Source organism: Megalobrama amblycephala, linkage group LG4, assembly GCF_018812025.1.
Source record: "Megalobrama amblycephala isolate DHTTF-2021 linkage group LG4, ASM1881202v1, whole genome shotgun sequence".
In the NCBI taxonomy this organism is placed as follows: Eukaryota; Metazoa; Chordata; class Actinopteri; order Cypriniformes; family Xenocyprididae; genus Megalobrama; species Megalobrama amblycephala.
In genome coordinates, this window is record NC_063047.1 from 28,086,483 (window position 1) to 28,101,204 (window position 14,722).

Sequence of the window (14,722 nt, forward strand, 5' to 3'; positions counted from 1 at the left end):
TGCTCATTTTGAATTTGAATGCATTAACTAACTGAGATCTTATTGTAAAATGATACCTATTGGTCTTTATAGTTCTTTTGCATTTTAATCTGTGTACATTTTTTTTTTTTTTTTTTTTTTTTTTTAACTTTATACATCTTTTGTCTATTGCTTAATTGTATTTAAATGTTCTGTTATTTTTGTTGTAAGAAAATGGTTATTAAACCTGTTATACTGTATTATGACAACACATTTTTGCGAATAAGTTTGTGTCGTGATAATACCATTAGGGCTGGTCAGAATACCTTTTTTTTTTTTTTTTTTTTTTTTTTGATTCGCAGCTCAGTAGTAAACGGCACTGAATATTCAAAGCTTCAGCGGGAGGGGGCTGAAGATATTTTTATTAAAGGCATGTGTAACGAGTATAAATATGGTGTGGCCCCTTTAAGAGCTGCACACTCTTGGTTGAACTGTGTCGAACTCGAACACATGTATGTGGGTTATTTCTGTTTTTCTGTTGCTCATTTAAAAGTTATTTTTAATGTGTATTTATTTTAATTCTATTTAGATGTTTACTGAAGGGTTTGGCCTGGTAAATTATTCCGAAAGTGATGAGACTGATGATGAGAAAGACAACCCTACCTCTTTTGTTCGACAAAAGACAAGGAATGAAAACATTCAGGTATGCCTCAGATGCAGTACTTTAAATTCTTGTGTAAAGTTTTTCTAAATAGTTCAAACATTTTTTTCCCTGTGACTGGTTTTAATAGAGTGTAAGCAAAAATGTATAATCGTACATTAAAATGACTCCCTTTTTGCCAGATGGATGGGGTACCTGATTATTCTGACCCTCTGTTTGACTCGAGTGAGAGTATAGTTGATGAAACTGATGAGGAGTCCAGTTCTCAATCAGACAAAGTTGTTCCAAAGCGAAGGACAAAAAGCATTTCGGTATGCAAATGATTTTATTAAATGATTTTGATAGAATGTGAACAACCATACCATGACCAAACTCCCTATTTGCAGATGGATAAAGTACCAGATTGTTCTGTTCCAAGTGATGAAAGCACAGATGAGATTGACACTATGTCGGAAATGGCTCCACAAAGGCCAAAGAGAAGCTGTCACCATCCTGTAAGCCTAATTTTTTTATGCTTTGTTACTTAATGGTTGATGCTACCCAAACTCCAGATTTTGTATGTAACCGACCCGGAAACGGCATTCCTTACGTCACGACTTAACAAGCGAATAAGGTCTCCATAAACGTAAACTTCAAATACCTTTCATAGTCAAACTATACTAACAGTAACTTAAGATTTCTCATCCATTAACATGATGCCAGTCCATTGTTGCTCCAAATAATATTGAAAGGGGTGTGCCACCTTATGCTTTTCTCTATATTTGGCACACTGTCAATGATTTTAGTCTCTTGGTCTAACTTTTAATTAATAGTTCATTTTTAATTTCTAATTTAATTTACTTGTTTAAAAGCTCTCTACATTTTTACCTAGGTTCCTTACAGAATGTATGTCATCCCAACATGCAGTAGGCAGTTCATTGTTTAGTCAGTTTTTCATGCTAAAGTTTATATATACATATATACACATTGAATGGAAATTGATTGCAACCAACAGTTTTAAGACTTGTATGTCGTTCAGGCTGGCTAATGGTAATCTATGCTTGTCCAATTGAAACTAAATGCTCTGTGTTTGTAATAAACAATATATAACATTATAAACCTATTAAGTAGTGCAAACTTCTGGTCAAAATGAGTGATCTGTATTTATTTCTATCATGTTATGAAGGATCACTAATGCACATAAATGATTGATGACCTTCATTTTGGGGGACTAATCCTGTTAACCTTTTCTTTTTCTTTTTTGAAAGATTCAAAGGCATCTTGTAGAATCAGATGACTCATGTGGCGATAGCGAAGATGAGTATATTCCAGATCCCAGGGAGGAAAGTACAGGGGAAAGCAATGACAGTGACTGCAGCTTGAAGTTATCTCTGGAAAATAAACCAAAGTCATCTATTAGTCAAAGCAGAAGCAAGTCATCAAGTAAGAGCAGGTGCAAGTCTTCAGGTCAGAGCCAATTTGAGTCCAGTCAGAGCAGAAGATTTGAAACAAGTCAAGACTCTGTGCAAAGATTTTCCAATAGCAGAGATGAAAGAAGCAGAGAGAAAACAGGGCAAACATATAGTAAGAAGGCGATGAGTGTTTCAGTTCCTCTTGAAGAGCCCTCTGTCTATGTTAATGAAGTTTTAAAAAAAGAAGATGGGTCTAGAAGATACAACAAGAAGCATCACTGCTTGTTTTGTAGCCAAGTTGTTCAGAAAATGTCCAGACACTTGTCACGTAAACACAGCGACGTAGTTGAAGTTGCTAAAGCATTAAGTTTGCCAAAGAACTCGAAAGAAAGGAGACTACAGTTAGATTATATCCGAAACAAAGGAAACTTTGAGCACAACGTTGAAGTTTTGGAGAGCCGCAAAGGCCAACTCATCCCATGGAAGCAACCAAAGAAAAAAACTGAAGGACAAGAATTTACGCACTGTGTTTACTGCTACGGACTGTTCCGAAAAAAAGTGATGTGGAGACATTTTAAGGTTTGCAATTTTAAGCCTCAGGGCAAAAACTCTAAACGAGGAAAATCCAGAGTTCAAGCGTTGTGTGCTTTTGCAGAACCTGCTCCAGCTGGTTTTAGTGACGCATACTGGAAGTTCCTGAGCGAAATGAACCAGGACGAAGTTGCAGTTGCAGTTAAGGAAGACCGCTGCATTCTTGAGTATGGTCTCAGATTATTCAGTAAGAATGAGCACGTAACTAGCCAACATCAATATATCAGACAGAAACTCAGAGAGCTTGCCAGGCTGGTACTTGAAGCAAAAAAGGTGACGCATGTGAAGTCAATAAAAGAACTCATAAAACCTGAAAAGTACAGTCAGGTTGTCAGAGCTACAAGATGCCTTGCTGGTTTTAGTGACACAACTGGCAAATATAAACGTCCATCTCTTGCTCGCAAAGTTGGGCATGGCTTGCATGCTTTAGCTATGTTTATCAAGTCTGAAGGACTGATGAGGAAAGATCAACAGACTGCCAAAGATGCTGAGGAATTTGCACTGTTATATCAAGAAAGTTGGAAATTTGACATTGCGAGTCAAGCACTTACTCAGCTTAATCAGACCAAGTGGAATTCTCCTCAGGTTCTGCCGTTCACACAGGACGTCCAAAAACTTCATTGCTATTTGTCTGACAAACAGCAAGAACTACTTGATGCTCTTCAAAAAGAGCCTTCTCCATTAAACTGGAAAGACCTAGCTAAAGTGACCCTGGCAAATGTTATCCTCTTCAACCGCCGTAGATCAGGAGAGGTATCCCGAATGCCCTTGTCTGTGTACTTGTCAAAGGATACATCAGAAACTCATGAAGATGTTAACCTAGCCCTTACAGCACTCGAGCAGAAGCTTTGCAAACATTTTGTCCGGGTTGCCATAGTAGGAAAGAGAGGAAGGAAAGTCCCTGTTCTCCTTACTCCAGTAATGAGGGAATCACTTGATGCTTTGACCGAGAAGCGAGAAGAATGTGGAGTTCTGAAAGAAAATGGCTTCTTGTTTGCATTGCCACACTCTGTCCATTACTTGAGGGGTTCTGATTGCATTAGGCAGTTTGTGAACGAATGTGATGACATCAAACATCCCGAAGCGCTAACTTCAACAAAACTAAGGAAACACATTGCTACTCTGTCAACCGTTCTAAATCTGAAAACAACAGAACTCGACCAGTTAGCAGATTTCCTTGGCCACAACATTGCAGTCCACAGAAAGCACTACCGTCTTCCAGAAGGCACCCTCCAGCTGGCTAAAATTAGCAAAGTACTTTTAGCTCTGGAAAAGGGACGGCTAGGAGAGTACAAGGGGAAGAATCTGGATGAAATTCAGCTTGATGTGACTGGTATTAAGCCTTTTTTTTTTTTTTTTTTTGTCCATCTGTAAATCATTCTCTTTTAGAGATGTAGCATTTAAATAGAGTAGTAAAATTGAATTGAGTTGTGGTTAGTAGAATGGAATTAAATAGGACAGAATAACATACTCATGGGGAGAGCAGGTTTTATAGTTATAATAGACCATAACTGGACCGTTTTAGACAGTCCGTTCAGTTCTTTATCAAGTATTTTTGCCTACTCTTGTTGGGTTGATCCCAGTTTCAGCTTTCCAACTCATTCATATTCTATTACTATTCTATTCATATTCTATTCTGTTATTATTTCAGAGGCTGTTGACGTGGACATGGATGAGTGCTCTCAAGAAGAAGGTGTGTCTGTATGATTTTTTTTTTTTATTATTTATTTAATGTTTATGAATGACCTTATTTAAATTAACTGATTAAAATTAGATTCAACTTTGTCACTGTGCAGAGTACAAGTACAGAGCCAATGAAATTTGGTCCAAATTGGCCAATCTTAATTGGCCAAATTGGCCGTTCTTATGGAGATGACATGACTACTTCGAGCTGTTTACAAAACTCTGCTGCTTTTTATTAGTTTATGTAAATACGCCATTTTCTATATAAAAAATACTAGTGCTGTTAATCAAATAAAAAAAAAGTAATCACACTTTTTTCTGAAATTGAGATTAATCCCACCTAACATTGTTTTTAAACATTATTTTTATATCAATATTCAAAAATGCACAAATAACTTAGTATATTTTTAATATTTGTTTAATGCTGTCTTTTATTGATACCAATACTACTGATGTCTTTACCCCCCCCCTTTTAATATTTTACAATTGACTATAGCCATTTAACTATACAGTATAATTGAGAACTATCATTTTTAACATTTATTAGACTTTAAAAAATAACCCATTATAATAAATTACATATTTAGCTACCTGAGCCCTTAAAGGTGCTCTAAGCGATGTCACATGTTTTTAGGCCAAAACATTTTTTGTCACATACAGCAAACATCTCCTCATTATCCGCTAGCTGCCTGTCCCCTGAACACACGTTAAAAAAATGTGGTCTCTGTAGTCGCCACAAGCTCCAAAAATGGCAACAAAAACAAACTGGTGCAGCCTGGACCACGAAACATAATAAACGCGCTCCAGCCAATAACCGATCAGAATGATTTTAAATGCGCCTTCATGACTGTTTCAGGAAGCACGGATGGGAGGGGAGGAGGAGGAGGAGGGAGGGTCTAGCTAGCCTCTGTTTTGTTTGACAACACTAAGAACGTCAACAGGAAGTTACTCCACCCAGGATCGCTTAGAGAACCTTTAAGCAGAAATATACAGAAATTGAATAAAGTTATCAAACACTAAATTCTAAATTAAATACAGCTCAATCCTTAAAGCTACAAAGGTTAAGTTAAACAAAGTTAATGATTTCCTCTTGGTAAATGGTTTCTTCTTCTTTTCCGATGAAGTTTAACAGTGGTTAAAATGCAGTGGTTAAAATTAAAACGACTATAATGCTGTGTACCAAACTGAAAGTGTCACAGGCACGCCAGGCTCTACCTTCACACAGACACAGCTCACGTCATCACCGGCGTTTTAATCACGCACACCTGCAGCCCATCACCACCCTCATCAGCAGCAGCACAAAAGACTCACGCACTCACTCAGTCACTGTCCAGTCTCGTTTGCACATGGTCTTACCTGCTTGCTTACCTCAAGGACTCCACTGAAGATACTTACCCTCGTTTCCTCATTGTCTCCTCTTCCTTCGTGAGTTCATCTATTTCTGCTCCAGCTCAAAGTCTGTCATCCATCTGCCATTACTGCAACACAAAGACAAGTATCAGTTCTACATCCATATCTGCCATCGTATTTACCTGCTATCACTTACCTGCACTCTGTCACTCAACTGGTTGTTCAATAAACATTATTACCTGCTTTCCTGTGTCGCTGTCCCCTTCTGTGTTGTAACGGAAGACCGGCCCAACACCGCTGAACACCAGTATGAGTACCGCGGATCCATTCCAAGAGGTCATAGACGCATTGCGCCGAGCACTCACAGCCACTCCACCCGCATCTTCACCAGCAAGCACTTCCGCATCCACCGCCGCCTCTTCCTCACCACCTGCCGTCGCTAGTCCCCATGGCCAAACCGGCACCCTTCTCTGGTTCGGAGGAGGATTGCAATGGATTCCTCCTGCAATGTTCGCTGGTCCTGGAGATGCAACTGCACCTGTATTCCAACGACAATGCTAAGGTAGCTTTTATAATCTCTCAACTAGCAAGGCGCTTCGCTGGGCTGAACCGCTCTGGTCCCAGAAAAATTCCATTACCCAGTCTCATTGCTCACTTCAAAGTCGTCTTTGGAAGACCCGCGTGGGATTCATCCATCGGTGAGCAGTTATACCAATTGAAACGAGGTTCAATGACTGTTAACGACTATGCTCTCCAATTCAGAACCCTTGCTGCAGCTAGCAGATGGAACGAGCAGGCCCTTATCACCACATATTGTCAAGGGCTGCATACGAGGATTCCATCGGGCTTGAACACTTCATTCAACTATCCATCAGATTTGCCACTCGAATGCAGTCTTGTCTCAGAGCACCAGGGCCAGCCGCTTTTCCATCTTCACTCCGCCGACCAGAATCCGTCAGCTCCCCAGAACCAGCCAATGAACCCATACAAATTGAAAACACTCGTCTGTCTGCGGCAGAGACGGTTGACCCAGAACTTATGTTTATATTGTGGATTATCTGGGCATTACATCTCTGAATGCCCCACTCGCCCAGTTCATCCCATGGTGAGTGTGATTATTCCCTCTATTAATAAGATGAAACCACTCACCACTATTGTAAAACCTTACTGCTGCCGGTTTGTCTCTTCCAGTCAGTGCCCTCCTCGATTCTGGGTCAGCTGGTAATTTCTTATCCGGCGCCCTCTGCCGACAGCTCGATCTCAAGACAACAGCCACGCCGTCGACTTACCAGATCCACTTGGTAACTGGAAGGCTCGTCAGCCGAAGTCAAGTGCGCTTCAGCGCAGGCCCGATCCAACTTCAAGTCGGCATCCTCCACGTTGAGCAACCCCATCTGCTGGTTCTGGAGGAATCCACCGATCTTCAGGGCGCCCGTGGTTGGAGCAGCATAACCCAGTCATTTCATGGAATACTGGGGAAATCCTGAAGTGGGGTGACAACTGCTTCCTGGACTGCTTTCCTGAGTTTCCTGTTCCAAGCTCTCCTTGTTTTGAAGAATTACCAGTCTGTGCTACGTCTTTAAGAAAGCCCCCTAGACAACCGTTCAGTGGACATTCCCCAGTGTTACTCCCACTTCAGTGATGTCTTCTGCCCAAGAAAGCCTCCACACCGGCCATGGGACTGCGCTATTGATCTGCTTCTGGGTGAGCCAGTGCTCCAAGGGAAGATCTATTCCCTATTCCCCTAGTAATGTCACAGACTAGCCAGGCTCTACCTTCACACAGACACAGCTCACGTCATCACCGCCGTTTTAATCACGCACACCTGCAGCCCATCACCACCCTCATCAGCAGCAGCACAAAAGACTCACGCACTCACTCAGTCACTGTCCAGTCTCGTTTGCACATGGTCTTACCTGCTTGCTTACCTTAAGGACTCCACTGAAGATACTTACCTGTGTGTTCCCTCGTTTCCTCATTGTCTCCTCTTCCTTCGTGAGTTCATCTGAGTCTGCTCCAGCTCAAAGTCTGTCATCCGTCTGCCATTACTGCAACACAAAGACAAGTATCAGTTCTACATCCATATCTGCCATCGTATTTACCTGCTATCACTTACCTGCACTCTGTCAACTGGTTGTTCAGTAAACATCATTACCTGCATTCCTGTGTCGCTGTCCCCTTCTGTGTTGTAACGGAAAGACTCGTACCAAAAAATTGCTGATCTGTATAACACCCCATAGGTGCATCTCAAAAAATTAGAAAAGCAAACATTCTTATATTCTAGATTCATTGCAGACAAACTGAAATATTTCAAGAGTTTTTGTTGTAATTCCGATGGTTACAACTTGTAGCTTAGGAAAATTAAATCAGTATCTTAAAAAATAGAATATTTTCTCAAAGATCAATTAAAAAAACAATATCCAAAGGTTTAATTATGTACTCAATACTTGGTAGGGGCTCCTTTTGGAAAAAAAATCCTGCAATGCAGCGTGGCATGGAGGCGATTAGTCTGTGGCACTGCTGAGGTATTATTAAAGCCCAGGTTGCTTTGATAGCGACCTTTAGCTTGTCTGTATTGTTGGGTCGGATGCTACTTATCTTCCTCTTGACAATATCCCATAGATTCTCTATGGGGTTCAGGTCCAGCGAATTGGCTGACCAGTCAAGCACAGTAATATTATGGTCAGCAAACCACTTAAAAGTAGTTCTGGCACTGTGGGTAGGTGCTAAGACCTGCTGCAAAATGAAATCCGCATCTCCAAAAGCTTGTCAGCAGAAGGAAGCATAAAGTACTCTAAAATCTCCTGGTAGATGGCTGCATTGATTTTGTACTTGATAAAACACAGTGGACCAACACAGATGACATTGCACCCCAAATCATTACTGACTGTGGAAACTTCACACTGGACTTCAAGCAACTTTGATTCTGTGCCTCTCCACTCTTCCTCCAGACTCTGGGACCATAATTTCCAAATAAAATTCAAAACTTGCTTTCATCTGAAAAGAGGACTTTGGACCAATGAGCAACAATCCAGTTCTTTTTCTCCTTAGCCCAGGTGAGATGCTTCTTGCTTTGTTTCTGATTCAGAAGTGACTTGGTTCTAGGAATGTGACAGTTGTAATGTGACAGTTGAAGATGTCTGTGTGCTGTGGCTCTTGATGCACCGATTCCGGCTTCGGTCCACTCCTTGTGAAGCTCTCCCAAGTTCTTGAATCTGCTTTTCCTGATAATCTTCCCAAGGCTGCAGTCATCCCTGTTGCTTATGCACCTTTTCCTACCATGCTTTTTCCTTCCAGTCAACTTCCTATGTGTATATTTCGATACAGCTCTCTGTGAACAGCTAGCTCTTTCAGCGATGACCTTCTGTGGTTTACCCTCCTTGTGTAGGTTGTTGATGTTCATCTTCTGGACGACTGTCATATCAGTAGTCTTCCCCATAATTGAGGTTGCATGTTCTAAACTAGTTTAGGAGGTACCCAATATTTATACTCAAAACTAATCAAGCTCAGTGGAATATTTTCATTTTTTGAGATGCTCTTTTTTTTTTTTTTTTTTTGGTTTTTTTTTTTTTCATTTTCCCAAGCTGTAAGTTGTAGTGCTGCAACAACGTGTCGACGTAATCAATTACGTCGACTACGAAAATACATCGACGTGCGTGAAATGCGTCAACGCGTCACATTGTTTACATTCATCTTGCGTAATGGCGGCTTCTGCTCCTGGGAATGGAGAAAGTTCTATTCTATCACAAAAACCTAGACCACGATTATCAAAAGTATGGGAATACTTTAAACAGAGGCCAAATAAAATGGTCCTTTGTTCCCTTTGCAAAAACGAGATGGCGTACCGCGGCAGCACAACTGCGATGCACGAGCACTAGGGGTGTGACATGAGATTAAAATGTGACTAGATTAAAATGTGACGAGATTTCTTGTCGAGGTGAAAAGTAGTCTTGTGATATTGTCATGACAGAGTGTTAGGATGATTAGGAAAGAATATGCCACCGCAACGTTTACATTATGCCTCCACTGTCGTTTTGCTTTGTATTTAAATAAAAAAACATTTAATTCAGCTGGATAACGGTCGCCGCCGCTCCATATTTACAGAGTTACATGCCATCGTGAATGTGAAAGTAGACGCGTGGGCGCATTCAAACGAGATTTCTGATGAATATATCTCTCAATATGAAAGCTATTTTAGGATGGGCAGTGTAGTTGTAACAATCTCTTAGCTCTGTATCAAAGAAAAAAATTGGTCTTAATTGCACTTTGAATATTGAGAGAGTGTGATTATGGTTGCACTTATTGTAAAGTGTTACCATAAAAATGAATAACAGATTTCTCTTAATCTTATTAAGCACAAACAGTAAGGTTTCATTTGTTAGCATTAGTTAATGCACTGTGAACTATCATTAACTAACAATGACTATTTTTATTAACTAGCATAAACAAAGATTAATAAATACTGTAGCAAATATATTGCTCATTGTTAGTTGATGTTGGTTAATACATTAATGTTAATAAATGAGACCTTATTGTAAAGTGTTACCATTTTTATTCTGTTTTTTATTTCTACGATCAGTTTGTGGAAAGGAGTTCAATTAGGAGGTCAAAAGTTGTAGAAGCTCATAAATCACATGAGAAGTCAGTCAGTTGAAAAAAAAAAATTAATAAAAGTTGAAATATTATATTAGAAGTTGTACTTATAATTTTTTGTAAAGTTATCCAAAGGATTCAGTAGCTAATCCCCGTATCCGCTTACATATATTTATATATAATCTATTTTTAATCTCTATAATAAAATGTATAATTTAGATTTTGATATATATATATTGATATATATATTATATATATCTTCCAAGGGGTTTTTTCCCTCCTAGGACTTTTTTCCCAGTGTTAGCACGCTGGGTTTTTCTCCTAGGGGTTTTTTTCCACCCCTGGGAGTCAGCCGACATTGGCTTAATGTAGCACCATCTTGTATATGTTACATATTACCACGCTTGTTTGTACAGCTTATTTTTAACCACTTCCCTTTTTTCTGTGCTTCTAATATGTAAAGCTGCTTTGAAACAATTACCAATTGTAAAAGCGCTATATAAATAAATTTGACTTGACTTGACTTGACTAATCAAAAAAAAGAACACTAAATTAATAAAAAATATTTAATAAAAATAATCGTTAGATTAGTCAACAGAAAAAATAATCGTTAGTTGCAGCTCTAGTAAGCTGTAACCATCAGAATTAAAACAAAAAAACTCTTGAAATATTTCAGTTACTGTGCAATGAATCTAAAATATAAGAAAGTTTGCTTGTTTTAATTAAATAACAAAAATAAAGAACTTTTTTTTCATGTGTTTTCCATATGTTCCTTTTAATATAAGCCTTTACTTTAAACATAGACTGTGAATCATAGACCCCCCCCCCCCCACACACACAAAAAACCCAAAACAAAACGAACAAAAAAAACAGATGACACATCTCCACTTCATTCCACTATAGAAAAGGTAAAACTAAAACATTGTTGATGACAACACCCAGTATTGGCTGCTGTCATCTTGACCGGTTACGTCATTTGCCTTTGTCTGCACAGTAGTGATTTGGAGCCTGAGTCTGTACAGTAGTGAGCATTGGAGTGACACCGGATGCGAGCGACGCAACATGTCAAAAGACAATAGATCCCATTATAATCCGTGATATTGTCTACACTGGATGCGGCACGGAGCGATTCCCCATTCTATTTGTGACGTAGTCCAATGGTCATCGTGTCACGTTCAGTGTAGACAGCTTTTAGCTGTTGCGGCGCAACGCGATAAATCACGTCTGGTGTAGACACGGTGTGAGCCTTATCTGTGCTATCAAAGTCCTGTCCAAACTACTACAGACCAAATAGAAAGTTCAGTCATGATGCTTCACCCCATTTTTATAACATCATATGGCTAAATAAACTTAAAAAAAAAAAAAAAAACTCGAACATTTGAGCATTGACTTTTAAAGTTTCTGTATGATAGGTCATAATCTTGTCAGTGTTGCTTGCAGTTAATTTAGATTTTGATTTGTCTTTTTAAATAGATTGATTTTTCTTTTTAAATACTTTTTTTTTTTTTTTCTTGCACTCAGATGAATTTATTCCGGAAGCTGTAGACAGCGTGAAGTCCATTGAGGAACCAACTTCAACAGTATATTTGCAACCAAAAGCAAAGACGGCCAAAAAGAGAGGTGAGCTTAAAGTAAAGCAGATTGATGGTTCAGCTGATCTTTAATCCTTTGGGGTCTGAGGGTGTTTTTGGGCCCTGGAAAAGTTGACATATTAGAATTCTACTGACTATAAGTAACTACATAAGTAACTCAACTAAACCTAACCCTACCAGTCTACTAACACTCAGAGTTATGAGATCGACTATTCACTTTATTTTGATGGTTATTCATACCCTTAGTGAATATGACCAAAGAAGGCTGTGAAAATAAATCTGCATCGTTAATACTTTTGATCTTTTATTTAAAAAATCTACAAAAATCCCAACTTTCATTGGAGAATAATAATTTTAAATGGGGGGGAAATCTCATTATGAGAGAAATGTTTTTCTCTAATACACATTGCTCACAATTAATCATACCCTTTTATTCAATACTTTTTGCAACTTCCTTTTTCCCAAGATAACAGCTCGGAGTCATCTTCTATAATGCCTGATGAGTTTGGAGAACACCTGACCAGAGATCAGAGATCATTCCTCCATGCAGAATCTCTCCAGATCCTTCAGATTCCAGCTCCATGTTGGTGCTTCTTCTCTTCCCTTCACTCCACTCATTTTCTTTAGGGTTCAGGTCAGGGGACTGGGACGACCTTGGCAGAAGCTTCATTTTGTGCTCAGTGACACATTTTTGTGTTGGTTTTGATGTTTGATTTGGATCATTGTCCTGATGAGTCAGGTTTTGATTTTCATCTGTTGTTATTTGATAGAATCCATGATGCCATGTATCTGAACAAGATGTTCCGGACCTCCAGCAGAAAAATAAGCCCACAACATTAAAGATCCAGTAGTATATTTCATTGTACACATGGGCTATTTTTTTACCCCTGTGTGCACGAAACCAATTTTAAGTGTTTGTGTGTGTGTTTGTTTTTTGTATATATGTGTATAATATATAATTTTAATCAAAACCAGTAGTGTTTCAGATGGGTTTTTTTTTTTTTTTTTTTTTCAAATTAAGTTCATAAACATAACTTTTTTTTTTTTTTTTTTTAATGTATACTTAGGCAAACAAACTGCAGCCAGAAGATGCTGGTCCGCCGATGAATGTGCTGCAGTGGAAAAGCACCTCAAGAAGTTCATTACGAGGAACCAAGTCCCTGGAAAAATGGACTGTGAGCATTGCATTGAGGCAGAACCAGAAGTTTTAGGAACCCGAGACTGGAAGGCAGTCAAGTATTTCATAAAAAACCGCATTACTGCTTTACGAAGAAAAGTAGAGTAAAATAGTGTCCACTAGTGTTCAGCTTGGGACATGAGTTCAAAGTGTTTTCAGGTAAAGGTCACACTCTAAAAAATGCTGGGTTAAAAACAACCCAAGTTGGGTTGAAAATGGACAAACTGGGTAGTTTTATTTAAACCAAAAATTGTTTAAAAATTACTATATTTCTTGCTTAAAATGAACCCATAATATGTTGGAAATTAATATTTATTCAAGTTTAATAAACAAACATTTGAATAATACTTAAACAATAAACATTTATTAAATTGCTTATTAATAAATGCTCCTCTTTTATTATTGTTGCCTCTAGTAATTATGTGTCTGATTTTTAATTTAATTTGGGTTCATTTTAAGCCAGCCGTACAGTAACTTTTAAACAATATTTGGTTTAAATAAAACTACCCAGCACGTTGGGCAAACATTTAACCCAACCACTGGGTTTGTCCATTTTCAACCCAACTTGGGTTGTTTTTAACCCAGCATTTTTTAGAGTGAAGTCTTTTTTTCCATTGTTTTTATTTTATTATTCTCTTAAAGCATTCGTTCACCCCCCAAAAAAAGTTTATTTTTTAAATAAACTGTTATTCTAAACCCATAAGAAATGTTGAGTCTTCATTTTGAAGGAGCTAATGTTGAAGGCCCCATTAAATAAGACAAAGGTTACTGGTTAGGAACACAAAACTGCATTAGAAATGGATAAAAAATAACCAGGGAGAAACCAGATCTTTCCACCAACACTTCATTAGAGAAGTCCATTTCATGATCAATACAATGCAGACAAAGTTCAGTTGGTGTCTTGTAGGCTGAAGTAATTCAGACCAAAATTTGAGGACTCATTGGTTTTATAGGAGACTAGGATTTGAGATATGTTGAGCCGGAGGTCATTTTTCTAAATGTCATTTTACTGCTATGTTTTCTGCCTCATTATATTTTGCTCAGATCCAACCAATCATAGGAGTGACTAAGCTAATGGGTTTATGAGCTGATTAATTTAAAGGATATAAACTATAATCTATACAATTTTCTATGATAATCAAGGCCAAACTAATGGAAATGGTTGTTTCCAGATAGTAACCTTTGGTCCTTGCTAGGATATAAAAACTGGAAATGTTTGTGTCTGTGAAAGTGGACCCCATAAGTTCTAAATGTTGAAACCAGAACCCCACAAGTGACCAAAAAACACACATGGGAGAAAATTTTGTCTGAATTGTCACATTGAAGTTATATTTGTTATTAGGAACTGTTTATTATCTTGCATGATTTTTTATATGTGCATAGATACACTGGAAAGGGTGGACCCCACAACTCGCCAAAAAACGGTGGGCCCCCTTATGTGAGGAAAACAAGAGTGTGTGTGTGTGTGTGTGTGTGTGTGTGTGTGTTGGTTTGTATAAACATTAATTTGCAGGTCTTGACTTATAATGTTTTTACAATTATTATTTGTTGTTTTTAAATCCCTATGGGGAAAATGAATGGAAAAGTACCAATGCCACAGAAAAAAGTGGGAGTGCACTGTTGCGCTGTATAGATAAATATAGCTATTTAGTAATTGTTTTATTTATTACTGTTGTTGTAGGCGCCAATCATTAACACAGTCATTTTATAATCTAAAAATAGTGTA

General features: G+C 38.4%; 1 protein-coding gene across 2 annotated transcripts; it reads left to right on the forward strand.

Moving 5' to 3' along the window:
• Positions 1-146: 146 nt before the first annotated feature.
• LOC125267237 lies at positions 147-13,372 on the forward strand. Of its 2 annotated transcripts, XM_048188683.1 has the most exons (7): positions 148-661; positions 802-930; positions 1,006-1,113; positions 1,867-3,934; positions 4,253-4,294; positions 11,749-11,847; positions 12,887-13,372. In XM_048188683.1, the coding sequence occupies exons 1-7, from the start codon at positions 548-550 to the stop codon at positions 13,102-13,104; spliced, it is 2,778 nt and encodes a 925-aa protein (XP_048044640.1). In that variant the 5' UTR covers positions 148-547; the 3' UTR covers positions 13,105-13,372. The 2 variants fall into 2 exon arrangements, with proteins under 2 accessions (XP_048044641.1, XP_048044640.1); XM_048188684.1 differs by lacking the exons at positions 11,749-11,847; positions 12,887-13,372 and adding an exon at positions 8,586-8,644 and having other exon boundaries at positions 147-661.
• The last annotated feature ends 1,350 nt before the right edge of the window (positions 13,373-14,722 follow it).